This window comes from Nilaparvata lugens, chromosome 2 (assembly GCF_014356525.2).
Source record: "Nilaparvata lugens isolate BPH chromosome 2, ASM1435652v1, whole genome shotgun sequence".
In the NCBI taxonomy this organism is placed as follows: Eukaryota; Metazoa; Arthropoda; class Insecta; order Hemiptera; family Delphacidae; genus Nilaparvata; species Nilaparvata lugens.
Window position 1 is genome coordinate 4,614,773 of NC_052505.1, and position 17,588 is coordinate 4,632,360.

At 33.2% G+C, this 17,588-nt stretch overlaps 1 protein-coding gene across 4 annotated transcripts in view; it reads left to right on the forward strand.

The window, feature by feature from the left end:
* The window catches only part of LOC111044115 (caspase-1), an 88,835-nt gene that overhangs the window by 5,315 nt on the left and 65,932 nt on the right, over positions 1-17,588 (forward strand). For 2 of the 4 annotated variants that reach the window (XM_039420378.1, XM_039420377.1), the window contains exon 2: positions 15,313-15,828. The exons of the other annotated variants lie outside the window; for them this stretch is intronic. In XM_039420378.1, the coding sequence (XP_039276312.1) occupies positions 15,334-15,828 (495 nt within the window). In that variant the 5' untranslated portion in view covers positions 15,313-15,333. The remainder of the gene's footprint in view (positions 1-15,312; positions 15,829-17,588) is intronic. 4 annotated transcript variants of the gene reach the window in all.

Consider the following 17,588-nt stretch of genomic DNA (forward strand, 5'->3'; position numbering starts at 1 on the left):
TCGCTGCATTTAATTACGGTTGAAATTTAACAGACTTGTGCAACCGGGACTAAGGCTCGGTTGCACAAAAGTCTGTTAACTTTTAACCGTGATTAAATGCAACGTTAACCAATGATAGAAGCCTTCACTTCAGAAAATATTTCCTGGTTGGTTCTCGTGGCATTTGGTCATGATTGAAATTTAACAGGCCTTTGTGCAACCGAACCAAAGAGATAAAATTTTATACACAACTTTATCTGAGAAATTGAAGAGGCTGAAAATTGGATTATTTTCATGAAAACCTTGTTAAGAAAAGCATGACTTCTTAGTTCATGTTACAGTGTTGGATCTGATAATACACATTCAGATATTAGTACACTTAGCCTATATGAACATAAACATGTAGTGAGGTCCACGTTATAATGGCAGTATTTGATTAACATTGGTGTTTCTATACTTGTCTATCATTTGACAAAGCTTATAGCGCTATATATCCTTCATCACTTCCGCAAGGTTGCCAGATTGTTTTGCAACAATGTAGAAATATAATTAATTAAGAATAAATTCTTAGAACAACATTAGTTCAGCTGAAGATGTGGTAGATGTTACCAAGAAATTTGGTTCTGTAATGTGAATTAATTTTTTGAACGAATATAGTGAGTGATATTTATTTATTTATTTATTAGAACAGTCACAAACACAATATTTGGAAAGATTTATTTTGAAATATATTGACATCAACGTCTTATTCTTTCAATTATGGAGAAATACCTCAACATCACATACCATATAATCAAATTAATAAATTCTTAAGTGTGAAAATTTATTATTTAATCATTGAAAAATATTTTTTCTTGGCGAATAAAACATTATTGGCTTTTTCATCAAGAATGGACCATAAAAACTAAAAAAAGAAAACTAAATATAAACATTTTTTATCAATATTTCATCAGATATAACGGTATCAGCTATATTCTATAGAAGGAAGAGAATTTGCAACGCTGTTCCCCTATCTTTCTCTCTTCCTATTATAACGTGGACCCATCTGTAATAAGTAACATTTGAAACTTCCAGTAATTCATTAGTAAGTTCAATAACAGTGATTTTCACATAACGGGTGCTCTCCACGTTTTTCGTATCTTAGGATGTTGAATCACTCTCGGAAGATTGGTAGTGTGACTATCAATTTCAGCTAGTTTATTGTCAGAATCTCCTCGGATTAAATGCCTATTTCCAAGTTGTTGGTCTCCGTGTTATTCTCATTTAAAAAACTAGTTTTTCCAGTTGGGCTGCCAGTTTTAATGATTGAAATAATAGGGAGTTGGTGCGCTGAATGATTTGACCAATGAAAAAGATGGAAGAGTTGAGAAGTTTTATCTCTGAGAGAGATAGACGGATTGAGAAGTCGAAAGAGATAGAAGAATTGGGACGTATTATCTTTGAGAGAGATAGAAGTGTCGAAAAGTTTTATCTTTGAAAGAGATGGAAGAATTGAGAAGTCGCAATAGGCCTCTACCGTAGAGTTCGATACCCTTTGACAGTGTTATTACATCTAATCTGGTGCTTCAGATAGAGTATGTGATTAGTTATTTCTCACTTCGTTCATTTCCAATAATTCAGAAGATTATTTTAGTTCCTCGCAGGCTTAAATCCATATAAAATTGCAGTTAACTGTGAAAATGTATTGGCTCTATTATGATTGCTATTAGATTGGCTCTACAGTGGAAATCGAATCATGGCTTGAAGGCCTATTTTAAATTCCTTAAACTTCCGTAGATCAAGTTTCAGTTTGTCAAGTTTTATAATTAGACCCGTGCGAAGAACGGGTAAAACCATTCATGATGAAATTCTCATGAATCTTCATACACTTTATTCATGATTCAAACTATTTTCATGCTAGGTTGATGGCATTGAATAAAATCAGTAGTTCATGAATTCATGGTCAAATCTTCATGATTTTGGATCATTTTTACTTTCCTTGCCCTATTACCATAGGTAAGGAAAGTATTGCTTTCCGAAAAAAATTAGGTACCCCAATTTCTAAATTTCTATACGTTTCAAGGCCCCGAGTCCAAAAAACTGGTTTTTGGGTATTGGTCTGTATGTGTGTGTGTGTGTGTGTGTGTGTGTGTGTGTGTGTATGAGTGTATGTGCGATTTTCTCGGAAACGGCTCCAACGATTTTGATCAAATTCATACCTAAAATAGCCATCGATAAGCTCTATCAACTGCCACAAGTCTCATATCTGTAAAAATTTCAGGAGCTCCGCCCCATCAATGCAGATAGATTCCCAATTATCAGGCTTCAGATACAATTGAAACAAAAAAAAAATCAAGTGGAGTAGATTGAGCATGAAAATCTCTACAATTAATGTTCAGTAACATTTTCACCTAAAATTGAAAATAAGCTTTAATTTCGAGAAAATGTGATTATTCAATTGCAAATTACTGTTGATTCTATTAAATCATTCACTATGAAGAGATAGCAGACCTCATGTGTGTCTCTAGCGTTATTGCCCTGTCACCAGCTGGCTCAAATATTTGAATAGTAGACTTGAGATGCGCGAGAACTCTAGCGTCAGGTGATAAATTTTCATAACGGCAAGGAAAGTTGTGTGAGTGCGCCACACCATATTTTTATTCATGAATAGCAGGTAACTAGTGCTCCGTGAGGGTCCAATTAAAACCTTGACAAACTGGAAACTTTAAGAATTAAAAGTAGGTCTATAACCATCCTTGTTAGCTAAGAATCTAAATGAAAAATTTCAAGTTAATCAGTCCAGTAGTTCACACGTGATGATGCGTCACAAATGTGAATTTCCTTTCCCCCAACGTATTTAAGCCAGTTCTTTCCTGTATTGTTATTATAGATCGATTAAAAAACTACAATTTAAAAATAATACAATATCACAAATTTCAACAATATAGTATTTAACCTAAATTTTCTGCATTATTTCGAAATATTATGTTTTGCTTTTACTGTTTTGCAACTCTCACCAGCGGGCAAAGATTTTCTTTTTGCTGGTGATGCCTAGATTTTATATTTTATTCAAGTATATGTACGAGTAATTATGTTTATTTAATTATATTGTTAATGATATGTCAGATTATAAAGAGTTTGTAATATGTCTTGAATATTCTAATCGGCAGTAATTTAAATAAATACAGAAGTTGTCTGAGAATATAATCAATATAAATTTAATTGGAAAATTGTCGATATTTCTGAGCTTAAAAGTATATCTTGGATGGCATGACTTCTATCATTAGAATGAAGGCTTTGAAAATGATGTGGTTAGTTTAAAAATAGTTTCATTCATCTAATCAGACAGGAAATTTCGCAATACATCGTAAATTGATCATCATATAGAAATATATGATAATTGAATATTTTAGAGAACTATCATACAGGATACAAACCTGATATTAAAGTGCCGCCCTCATTCCATAGATATCTTGTCTTCCGATTGAGTATTGTGTGATGCAATATAATTTGTTATGTAATAAAATACTGACTCATTAAACGAATTTGATGAAAAACTATCAAATATACAAATCATTTGATAAAAAGATTTTTAGAAATTAATAAAAACTTTTGTTAAAAAGTAGCTCATGTGAGTGAAGTTTTTTTAAAGATTTTAAAATCTGCCTCGAGTACAATAAAAAATGTGAAAACCAGTCCAGTAATCTCCATCTATGACCACCACTTCTTCACCTCTATAATTCCTTTATTTATTCAACAATGATAAAACACATAATTATAAAATGATCGGAAATGGAAAAACAGGCTTCTAGCCCCTACTATTTCATTCCCGAATTTTTGATTGCAAATTAGTCCAAAAGACCTTGATTTTTCAACAGATTTAAACACATAAATTTTGACCCCAAAATGACCACAAAATTTTTTGAATTTTTAATGTAAAATGTAAAAAAACTTGATTACAAGAATTAAGATCAAAATGGGCCTTGATTAAGGCTTATGTCTTGGAATATTCACTTTTATTTCACATTTAACTTATATTTTTTGTCTTGTTTTTTCCAATGTCATAGTTTTTGGATTAGATAAATTATTGATTGGCTATTGAATAAATAATCAATCGGTCTCCTAGTGCATGACAGTTTAAATACTAAATTTAATCCAGTTCTGCACTTAATTCTAGAGAAGTAGAAAGTAACAAATCATTCATGAGTGTAATAAATGGCAAGTCATTGCTACTTCATGTCAGTTAATAGTATCTTACGTCACAAGAACGGGAAGGGGCCTTTTGCAGGCGAGAATGATGTTTCTAGTCGAGGCGTTAGCCGAGACTAGAATTTCATTCGAGCACTGAAAAAGACATTCACGTCCAAGTAACGTACACTATTTTTTGCCATAATAATCTAAAGAAGAATAATTGAGAAATAGAAAACATTACCTGCCTGTGCTGAAGTTACTACATGCATTCTATAAACATAACCTAGTTTACATATTCCGAATCAGGAATTTTGTGGAAGTTGACAAAACTTCCACCTGGAGCGCTGAAGGTGTTTTTTGTAGCAGTTTTGCTGTTCCTATTTCGGAACTAGGAAACATACTCGACTGTGAAGAAAACATATGGTTTAATTACAGTAGAGTATGCGGTAATGAGAATTATATGTTTATTTGTTCTGCAAAAAGCTGTTTACCAGCTTCATTTTATGCATGGAAAACAGCTGAGATTGAATGATTATGACAAAAATTAAATGGAAAAATCTGGTGTGGCGCACTCACACAACTTCCCTTGCCGTTATGAGAATTGATCACCTGACGCTAGTGTTCTCGCGCATCTCAAGTCCACTTATAAACAAAGACCTGAGTCAGCTGGTGACAGGACAATAACGCTGGAGACATACGAGGTCTGCTATCTGTTCATAGTGAATCATTTAATAGAATCAACAGTTGCCAACAGTTTGCAATTGGATAATCATATTTTCTCGAATTTCGAGCTTATTTTCAATTTTTGGTGAAAATGTTACTGAACATTAATTGTAGAGATTTTCATGCTCAATCTTTTCCACTTGAATTTTTTTGTTTAAATTGTATCTGGAGCCTGATAATTGAGAATATAAAATCAAACTTTGCATAGATGGGGTGGAGCTCCTGAAATTTTTACAGATATGGGACTTGTGGCAGTTGATAGAGCTTATCAATGACTATTCCAAGTGTAAATTTGATCAAAATTGTTGGAGCCGTTTTTGAGAAAATCGCGAAAAACCCTGTTTTTGACAACATTTTCGCCATTTCAGCCGCCATCTTGAATTGCATTTGATCGAAATTGTTTGTGTCGGATCCTTATAGGGGAAGGACCTTATGTTCAAAATTTCTAGTCATTCCGTTAATTGGGAGATGAGATATCGTGTACACAGACGCACATACACTCATACACACACACACACACACACACACCACACACACACACACACACACACACACACACACACACACATTCAGACCAATACCCAAAAACCACTTTTTTGGACTCAGGGGACCTTGAAACGTATAAAAAATTAGAAATTGGAGTACCTTAATTTTTTTCGGAAAGCAATACTTTCCCTACCTATGGTAATAGGGCAAGGAAAGTAAAAATCAAGAAACTTTATCCAGTTCAGATTGAGGAAACATTATTGAGGGAATGATAAACATATTCATGAGAGTGTACTTTAATAGTAGGTCATTGCTACTTCATGACAGTTAAATGAAATAAAAAAATCAAGAAATTTCTTCCAGTTCTGTAGGAAACAGAATTGAGGGAATGAAAAAGTAACATAATATTCATGTGAGAGAGTGAAAAGATGCAGCAAACATGATGCAGATGCAGAGGCCAACAAAAACTGTTCGATTTGTTGTGAACTGTGAAGTTTTACCAAAGTTTTCTCTCCTTCTTGCTTCGTTTATCCATCTCCGTCACTCATCCTAGTCTCCTCTACATCTTTCTCCCTTCAATGTATCACCGTCGCTCACTCTAGTCTCCTCTGCATTGTCTCCGTTCAACCTATCTCCGTCTCTCTCTTACCCACGTCTCCTCAATATCATCTGTCTAGGTTTAGCGGCCTCTCTTCGTCTCTTACGCAGGTCTCCTCAGTATCATCTGTCTCTGTTGAGCGTTCTATCTCCGTCTTTAGTTGGCGTGCGTTGTAGTAAAGACCTGGCTCTTTTCAAGTGTGTGTGTGTGTGTGTGTGTGTGTGTAGTGGGTGGACTGTGAAGTGGTGGGGGGTTGTTGTTGGGGTTAGTTTTGTTCTACAATAAGACTAGAAGTGTTGAGGGGAGTGGCTGACTGAAAACGTCACCGAGTCTTGCACGTGTGCCTGCTCCCTGCTATAGTGAGGTCCACGTTGTAATGGCAGTGGAGAAAGATAGAAGAACTGCGTTTCCGATTCTCTGCCTTGCCACTGTCTTCTATAGAGGATAGCTGATACCGGTATAATTATCTTGAGTACTTTTTGTGTAGTTAAGAAGTTGATATTGTGGTAATTATTCATATTGAATGAAAAAGACTAAGAAATTGTCAAAAAACCACTGATTGAACTATAAAATCAGTGGTTTTTTGACAATTTCTTAGTCTTTTTCATTCAATTATCTTGAGTAGCCTAATATTCTTCTTCTTCTGCATGTGCCGTCTCCATCTCGGAGGTTGGCTATCATGACAGCAATTTTCACCCTGCTTACAGATGACTTGAAGATGACAGCCTATAATAATCATAATTGACCGAGCGAAGTGAGGTCCAAGATTCAAGTCGACGGTTTGGCATTTCTCTTAATGTTTAAATGTTCAAATGTTTAAATGTTTATATGTTGCGGCGTGACAATGTCAAGTCGACGGTTTGGCATTTCTCTTAATGTTTAAATCTTTATATGTTGCGCATTTATGAAACGCGGTAATAGATTTTCATGAAATTTGACAGGTATGTTCCTTTTTTAATTGGGCGTCGACGTATATACAAGGTTTTTGGAAATTTTGTATTTCAAGGATAATATAAAAGGAAAAATGAGCATCCTTCATACGCCAATATCAGATTAAAAATCAGACTATCGAATTATTAATCATTAATAAGCTGACAAGTGATTACACAGATGAGTGGAGAAGCCAGTCTATTGCTGTATTTCCATAAGGTCTATAGTTTCAATCAGGTACTTGTGGATGACAATACTGCGTGAGGTCTACTGTTCATAAAACTACTAGTGTATTATGAATGACAGCCTAATATAAACTGTTCATTATTGTTGAAAATAACCAATCATATTTTATTGGTCATGAAAAAATTATTTCCAATGATTAAATCATAAATTTTCTATCACATATTTGAGAGTGGATATTTTGTTAATTAATCATATTTCTACATTCTGCGTTGCAGTTGTAGAAAAGGATAGCGCTATCTGTTTTGTCGAATGATAGACAAGGATAGCAACACCAATGTTAACCAGATACTGCCATCATAATGTGGGCTTCACTACAGGCAATTAGGAGTTTTTGTTACTGAAGATTACATACTACATATTTGAAAATAAATATATAAATAGCCAGTGAACTATAAATATTTAATAAATTTTAAGATTTGGTAACGTTGCGGAACTAGAGAAGGATAGCATTATCTGCTTTGTCGAATGATAGACAAGGATAGCAACACCAATGTTAACCAATTACTGCCATTATAATGTGGATTTCACTACATGCAATTAAGGAGTTAGTGAAGACCACAGACTACAAATCTGAAAATAAATTTATAAATAGTGAACTTTCAGGAATAAATTTCAATTTGATCGTTAAAAGATGATTTGGAAACTTTGCGGAACTAGAAAAAGATAGCGTTATCTGCTTTTTTGAATGATAGACAAGGATAGCAACATCAATGTTAACCAATTACTGCCATTATAATGTGGACTTCACTACATGCAATTAAGGAGTTAGTGAAGACCACAGACTACAAATCTGAAAATAAATATATAAATAGTGAACTTTCAGGAATAAATTTCAATTTGATCGTTAAAAGATGATTTGGAAACTTTGCGGAGCTAGAGAAGGATAGCGTTATCTGCTTTGTTGATTGATAGACAAGGATATCAACACCAATGTTACCAAATACTGCCATTGTAACGTGGACCACACTATAGTCGTCTGCTCAACTCAAGGATTTGTAGCTGCTGTTCAAGTGGAAGGAGATGTAGAGATAGTAAAAGCAGTTTGTGATAGTATTACTACAGTAGTAAGTTGTCGCTAGTGTATTGGGCGCTCGCGTTTGGGTGTCAAATCTCCTGGCGCGGGGACTTGGCTCCAGGATAGTATATAGGATAAGAAACAGCTATATAGTATCAAGAATAGTATATAGGATAAGAAACAGCTATATATTATCAAGAATAATATATAGGATAACAAATAGCTATATACTATCCTTGGACTTGACTGACCTGGCGATAACTTCTGTTGGGTTGGCATATAATATGAGATAACAGCAACTCATAAGCACCAACCTATATGCCTGTCAAGTGGGTTTTTATTAGCAGCAGTATAAACAGTATCTGTAACTATATATACAGTAACTGTAGCAGCAGCATCCTAGGGTGATAAACAGTATTGCCTGTTCGTCATCTCTTGTCCATCAACGTGTCGTATTTTGTGTTTATTTATAAGTTTTTAGTTGTTCCTCAACAGTTTTTTTTAGAGCGATACTACGTCCATAAATTCATCGACATCTTGACTGTTGATATCGCCTCCATTCTGTTAATCATTGGCTTCCAAATTGTTGATAATTGGCTTCAACTTTGTTTAATCATTGGCTCCATGATTGTTTTAATTAGCTTCAACGGTGTTTAATCATTGGCTTCAAAAGTATTAAAATTGGTTTAAATTAGCTTCAACGGTGTTAAATTATTGGCTTCAAAAATGTTTAAATTAGATTCAACGGTGTTAAATCATTGGCTTCAGAATTGTTAAAATTGGCTTCAACTTTGTTTAATCATTGGCTTCATGATTGTTTAAATTAGCTTCAACGGTGTTTAATCATTGGCTTCAAAAGTATTAGAATTGGTTTAAATTAGCGTCAACTGTTAAATCATTGGCTTCAGAATTGTTAAAATTGGCTTCAACTTTGTTTAATCATTGGCTTCATGATTGTTGAAATAAGCTTCAACGGTGTTTAATCATTGGTTTCTAAAGTGTCAAAATTGGCTTCAACGGTGTTAAATCATTGGCTTCAAAAGTGTTAAAATTGGCTTCAACTCTTTAATCATTGGCTTCAAAATTGTTTAAATTTGCTTCAACTCTGTTAATCATTGGCTTCAAAAATGTTGGAATTAGCTTCAACGTTGTTTAATCATTTGCTTCAAAAGTGTTAAAATTGGCATCAACTCTGTTTAATCATTTGCTTCAAAATTGTTTAGATTAGCTTCAACTCTGTTTAATCATCGGCTTCAAAATTGTTTAAATTATCTTCAACTCTGTTTAATCATTGGCTTCAAAATTTAAAATTAGCATCAACTCTGTTTAATCATTGACTTCAAAATTGGACCTCTGCTATAATGCGCAAGATGCTTTTGATAAGAGATAACAATATTATGCTGTTATTGTTGGACTAGATACGATAACTATAACACTTTCACTATCACTTCGATGGAGACGTTAAACCGTCGGTCCCGTATGCCAAAAAAACAGTAGTCGCTGGTCTTGTCAGAGGCTCTCAAATTGATTAGGTGAGACCTGGAAACTCTGACACCAGACTTGAGCCAGTCAGAACACTGGATATAATATCTACCATCATCCTTGTGAAGATTGATTCTTTATCACAAACAACAATGTATTGCCAGTTCTTGCAAGACCCCTTGCATACTAACACTACATTATAATGGAAACAAATGAATATTCAACGTATTCAGAACAGATAATAGATTATGTAGAAGAGTAGATAACTTCTAGAAACAAAGAGTAGAAACTATTTGTTAAATAATACAGGATACGATTTGAGACTAGGTGGTGTTACAGACTGAGCTTATCCTATACTAAATTAATTTGTTGAATGTTGAAATTGACAAAATTTTAATAAATTTGTTGAAATTGATCGACAATCAATACAATGATAGTTCATTCCAATAATAACTCCTATTGCAAATTTTCGAGCCTGAGCTTAGCCTATACTAAATTCATTTGCTGAATGTTGAAATTGACAAAACTTGAATAAATTTGTTGAAAATGGTCGACAATCAATACAAAGATAGTTCATTTCAATAATAACTCCTATTGCAAATTTTCGAGCCTGAGCTTAGCCTATACTAAATTCATTTGTTGAATGTTGAAATTGACAAAACTTGAATAAATTTGTTGAAAATGATCGACAATCAATACAATGATAGTTCATTCCAATAATAACTCTATTGCAAATTTTCGAACTTGTTAACCACCTGCTATCATGATTTTTAATGACAATATTATTCTAAAAATCTCAATATTTCAATGTTTTATTATTGACCGAGCGAAGTGAGGTCTAAGATTCAAGTCGACGGTTTGGCATTTATCTTAATGTTTATATGTTGCGCATTTACGGCGAAACGCGGTAATAGATTTTCATGAAATTTGACAGGTATGTTCCTTTTTAAATTGCGCGTCGACGTATAAATAAGGTCTTTGGAAATTTTGCATTTCAAGGATAATATAAAAGGAAAAAGGAGCCTCCTTTATACGTCAATATTAGAGTAAAAATCAGACTATAGAATTATTCATCACAAATCAGCTGACAAGTGTTTACACAGATGTGTGGAGAAGCCAGTCTATTGCTGTATTTCCATAAGGTCTATAGTTTCAATCAGGTACTTGTAGATGAGAATACTGCGTGAGGTCTACTGTTCACAGAACTACTAGTTTAAGAATAGGTTGTCACTTGCCTTCAAAAAATAATTCAATATTCATCTTTGATCGGTTAGATATTTAGAACCATAGAGAAAAGATACAATATTATGTTATTATTTATCCAATGATACACAAAACACTATTTATTAAAATGATTGAGAAAGGACCAACAGGCACAACCCAAAACTTCCTTCCACGAATTTATGTTGGAATTCTTCCCATCTAGAGCTGGTTTTAGTGCGTTTGTGCGTAAACTTCCGCAGTCGACGAAGACAAGCATTGTTGACATTCATATTGTCCAAATTTCAAGTGTGCTAAAACAGCTGATCAAATAACTTTTCATTATTTGTCTTTATTCTTGAAGGAGAAACATTTCTAATAATATCAACATATTGTTATATAAAATTATGAAAAAGTACTAACTCAACCTCCCCTTTTAAAACATAGTTGAACATAATCTTTTAAGTTATTTAGACAAATTGTAATGTACACAATCTGAAATCCTCACCCGGCATTTACGTACAAACGTAAACCCAGTTTTAGCGTTTTGTTAGATCTCCTAAGTTATTTATCTCTAGATATTCTTCATCGTTGTTTGAAAGTTATATTCAATTGACATTGGATTTTTTCATTCAATAGTTGGATTTCCAATTAGATCTCCTAAGCTCTTTATCTTCAGATATTCTATAAACTATTTGTTGTTCCATTTATATATATTTTGTTGTTGTTCCATTTATATATATTTTTATATATTTTTTTGTTGTTGTTCCATTTATTTATATTTTTTCTATATCAGTTACATTTAACTTACATTCGATTTCCATTCAATAGTTAGATTTTCAATTCTTGTGTGATTAAGGTGTGTTAACACGATGAATAAAGTGATATCAAACTAGAGACTAGAATGAAATATCGTGGAATGGTTGACAGCTCAGTCACTATTCTTAGGCTTATTTCACGTCACTAGGAATAACCTGCTACTTGCCATTTGACCAATCAAAGAAAGGTCAATGCACTCTCTCATCTCACTACATTTCGCAGTTGTTTGTTGAGGATTACTTTTATATGTTTTGTAAACTCGTGATTTCTGGATTAAAAAAAAAACATGTGTTATCAAAATTTAACGGTGTATGTGAGTATTTGTATGGACTAGGCTTCCAATATACTCTGGTGTGATAGAATTCACATTTTAATTAGAAGGGCCTCAAAAGAATTTAATCTGTTCCATGATTTCAGATACGGGTTTTTTTTGGGTAGGGGATAGGGTGATGATTGAATTATTGAAGGTTATGGCAGACCAAAAATCAGTACATAGTATGTAGTGATAGATATAATCAATGCTGGTTACTCTTGAAGCAGACCAAAAGTCACTGTTTATTTATACATTGATAGATGCAATATAATTCTCAACTATGAATGATTGGGAAAGGAACTACAGGCTTAAAGCCCAAAACTGTCCCTTTCCCAAATCTGGATAGAAATTAACTGTTAATAACTAACTATCCATCATCATAGGGAACTTGTTTATACAGTTTGCTGTAAATGATTGAATTACGAATACATTAGAACATCTCAAGGGACATATCAGGGATCTCAGATTGGGTAGATTTCAATTTGTCTAAATAACCTAGAAGATTATGTTCAATTATGTTAATGAGGGAGGTTAAGTTAATACTTTTTTACTTTCCTTGCCCTATTACCATAGGTAAGGAAAGTATTGCATTCCGAAAAAAATTAAGGTACCCCAATTTCTAAATTTCTATACGTTTCAAGGTCCACTGAGTCCAAAAAAAGTGGTTTTTGGTTATTGGTCTGTATGTGTGTGTGTGTATGAGTGTATGTGCGTCTGTGTACACGATATCTCATCTCCCAATTAACGGAATGACTTGAAATTTGGAACTTAAGGTCCTTACACTATAAGGATCCGACACGAACAATTTCGATCAAATGCGATTCAAGATGGCGGCTAAAATGGCGAAAATGTTGTCAAAAACAGGGTTTTTCGTTATTTTCTCGAAAACGGCTCCAACGATTTTGATTAAAGTTATACCTAGAACAGTAATCGATAAGCTCTATCAACTGCCACAAGTCCCATATCTGTAAAAATTTCAGGAGCACCGCCCCATCTATGCAAAGTTTGATTTTAGATTCTTAATTATCAGGCTTCAGATATAATTTAAACAAAAAATTTGAAGTGGAAAAGATTCAGCATGAAAATCTCTTTAATTAATGTTCAGTAACATTTTCACCTAAAATTGAAAATAAGCTCGAAGTTCGAGAAAATAAGATTATTAAATTGCAAACTTTTGGGAACTGTTGATTCTATTAAATCATTCACTATGAAGAGATAGCAGACCTTGTGTGTCTGCAGCGTTATTGTCCTGTCACCAGCTGGCTTGGATCTTCAAATAGTAGACTCGAGTTGCGCTGGAGCACTAGCGTCAGTTGATCAGTTTTCATAACGGCAAGGAAAGTTGTGTGAGTGCGCCACACCAGATTTTTATTCTTTTATATGGCATATGTTAATATTATTAGAAATGTTTGATTATTGAATAATAAGGGACATAGCATATAGTACATCTCAAGGTATCGTTTAAAAAATGTACTATTATGTGGTCTGTACTAAATCGAGGTGTACTATATCGAGGTTGAAGGCTATTTGGACGTTTGAAGGGACTGCAGAAAATATACTATAACGGGGTTTACTATATTGAGGTTCCACTGTATAATTTCAGCTTCTTTTCTCCATACTGTAGTTAGTTGAAACATAATTCATGGTTTATATGAACATTTCGAATTTGTGGTTCACTTTACTTTTCTATTGAACTCTCTTCTTTAACGCTGTTCTCTCAAATAATATTTTGTATTCTCTTTCATTGCTCTGTACCATATCGAGATTTCACTGTATAGTTTCAGCTTTTCTTCATTGTTAGTTGAAACATAATTCATGGTTTATATAAACTTTTCGAATTTGTGGTTCACTTCACTTTCCTAGAGTTTTCTTCCATGATGCTTGTCTTGCCAATCAATTTCTTGTATTTTCTATCATTGTTCTGTACCATATCGAGATTCCACTGTACATACTTTCATCTTCTTCTACATTGTGAGTTGAAACATAATGTATGGTTGATATGAACATTTCGAATTTGTGGTTCACTTTACTTTTCTATTGAACTCTCTTCTTTAACGCTGTTCTCTCAAATAATATTTTGTATTCTCTTTCATTGCTCTGTACCATATCGAGATTTCACTGTATAGTTTCAGCTTTTCTTCATTGTTAGTTGAAACATAATTCATGGTTTATATAAACTTTTCGAATTTGTGGTTCACTTCACTTTCCTAGAGTTTTCTTCCATGATGCTTGTCTTGCCAATCAATTTCTTGTATTTTCTATCATTGTTCTGTACCATATCGAGATTCCACTGTACATACTTTCAGCCTCTTCTCCATTGTTAGTTGAAACATAATTCATGGTTTATATCAACTTTTCGAATTTGTGGCTCACTTTACTTTCCTATTGAACTCTCTTCTTTAACGCTGCTTCCTCAAATAATATTTTGTATTTTCTGTCATTGTTCTGTAACCATATCTATATATTCCACTGTATAATTTCAACTTTTTCTCCATTTTTAGTTGAAACATAATCTATAGTTGATATCAAAATTTCAAATTTGTGTTTACTTTACTTTCCTTATTGAATTCTCTTCCTCAAAGCTGTTTTTGTCAAGCAATTTCTTTTATTTTCTGTCAATGTTCTGTACTATATCGAGATTCCTCTGTATAGTTTCAGCTTTTCTCCATTGTTAGTTGAAACTAATTCATGGTTTATATAAACTTTCACTTCACTTTCCTAAAGAGTTTTCTTCCATGATGCTTGTCTTAGCAATCAATTTCTTGTATTTTCTATCATTGTTCTGTAATATATCAGATTCCACTGTACAATTTCAGCTTTTTCTCCATTGTTAGTTGCAACATAATTTATGGTTTATATCAACTTTTCGAATTCGTGGTTCACTTTCTTTACTTTCCTTTTGAGTTTTCTTCCTTAATGCTGGTTTGTCAATCGATTTCTTGTATTTTCTGTCAATGTTCTATATTATATCGAGATTCCACTGTATAGTTTCAGCTTTTTCTACATTGTTAGTTGAAACATTATGTTTGATTTTTATTGTTGAAATTGTATTTGTCCTTACTTTCCTATTGAATTCTTCCCGATGTTTTGTCAATACATTTTTCTTCCTTAATGCTGTTTTTTCAATCAATTTATTGTATTCTATCTTTGTTCGCTGTCCGCATGTGTGTATGTGTGTGTGCGTGTGTTAATTTCTGATTATTAGTTTCGTTTGCTGTAATTTTGGGTGTCGGTTTGCACTCTTTTGCACAGTTTTGTCTGGCCATTTGTTTGGAATGCAGATATCCTCTCAACTGATTTTAATGAGCAGATAAGTTATCCTCTCAACTGATGAGTGACTTTTGGTGACAGGATGGATCCTGAGGACACTTGATGTACAGCCAAGGCGAGGAACGGAGGATCACGAGGAAAAGGAGAAGGAAGAAGAAAAAGAGGAAAGACACGACTGAAACAGGATCGATAGACTTGGATCTTGAATCGATTTCGTGTGATATGGAATGCAAAACTGAGAGTATCGTTTGCAGCAACTCAAACCGGAATCTGGACGATATACTTCAGGTATGGAAGGATGCGTGTAATTGCCAAAACACGGTTCTCTACGAGGAGAGAATTGAACAATTGCTGGAAACAATTGAAGTGTTGAAAGAGGACATCGCAGTGGCCAAGTCTCATAACAGCAAGTTGATGAAAGAGAACGATTCCTTGAAATTGCATATGAAAAGGCTGGCCAAGAGACTGCGCCATATGGAAGGACACCACAAACATTCGGGACTTTCTTCACAATCTGAAGAGGAAAACACGTTGACGATCAAAACTCAAGACTCTTCTGACCTAGAACTACACACCTGGATATTCCCCACAGAACAGGTTAGATTTGAACTATTTTCTATAGTTTTTTCAACAGCTTCAATTCACGTGAAGAATATTTTGTGTTGATTTCTTCTCAAGCATTTCAAGTCAATTATCCCTTCATTTGAAGTAAATAAAGGTATTTTATTTATTTATTATTATACACTGATAGATACAATATAATTCTCAACTATGTATGATTGGGGAAGGAACAACAGGCTTGAAGCCCAAAACTGTTCCTCTCCCAAATTTTGATAGAAATTGTCCAAAAATAGGTTATGTTTCCTCTTCATGATTTTTGTCCAATTTTGAGTTCAAAATATAATATAAACTAGGAATTAGAATTTAGAAAAGTTGAAAATCAAATTAAATAAGAATACTTCACTAAATCATCACTGATAACTGAAAAATACTGTATTAATAATTGAACATTTAAAAAAACTCAAACTTACTCCTAAAGAGGTTTATACGTTTTTTATAAGGTTTCATAAGTTGAGTTTCAAATTCATGAGCTCTTTTGAGATGAAAGAGATTTGATTTTAAAATATAATTTTATAGAATTTTTATTTAAAATTTTTTAATCAAAGCTCTCTTTCTAAGAAAGAGCTTTTGGTTTTAAAATTTGAAAAAAACTAAAACTTACTCCTAAAAAGGTTTATAAGTTTTTTATAAGGTTTCAAATTCATGGGCTCTTTTGAGATAAATGACTATTGTTCCATCAAGCAACCATACAAATCACCTATTTATTTGAAATCCAGATTAGCTCCCATTAATTTTATACTTATAATTGTAGGCCACTCCCTTCCTCAAATCTTGTTCTCGAAACACTTATTCTCTCTCTGTATTGCCCCTGTTCAAGACAGAAGTTCTGTTCGTATCCTGGAACAGTAATTCAAATTCAAACATGACAATATAAATAAATCTATTTCTTCAAAAAAAAATATATCCAAACATGTAATTAAAACATAAATAAAAATATCTGAAATACAGTAGAATAGGTCTATGAAAAAATATGGAATTTAATCCTATTATAAATTAACCTACTCAACTATGGGAAACCGATATACTAGAGTAGGATATACTATACAGATATAGATAGATACAGGATATAGATACAATAATAGGAACTACTGTATTTAATTTTTATTGATGCTCTTGTCATCTTGTTTTTTGCGTTGAGAACTGAGAAGTGAAAACGGGGCAATTGAATGTAATAGAATGATTATATCACTCGAGTATGCTTTTCCGAAATCAATTTTCTAGTTTTCTTTAGTCCTGATTCCCAATTCAGTGCCTCATTTTAATTATATCTGCCTCGCCGTATTACCCAATGTCATTTCCTATCAACACTCAAGTTAATAGGTTATGTATTCGGATCTTCATGTTTTCTCATTAGAAATTTGTACTTCAACTTCCTGAGTTTTCATTTTATAAAGTTTAAATCAAGAAAACTTTTTTCAAACACAAATTCACAAAAAGCAATCAAATATAAAATTTTCATTATAATATTGAACAGAAAATTTCACATTAAAAGTTTTCCAAAAATTTGATATTGTGATTGTGGAATGTAATTTTGAGTCTAATTTTAATTGACCGAGCGAAGTGAGGTCTAAGATTCAAGTCGTCGGTGTGTCATTTCTCTTAATGTTTAAATGTTTATATGTTGCGCATTTACGGCGAAACGCGGTAATAGATTTTCATTAAATTTGACAGGTATGTTCGTTTTTAAATTGCGCGTCGACGTATATACAAGGTTTTTGGAAATTTTGCATTCCAAG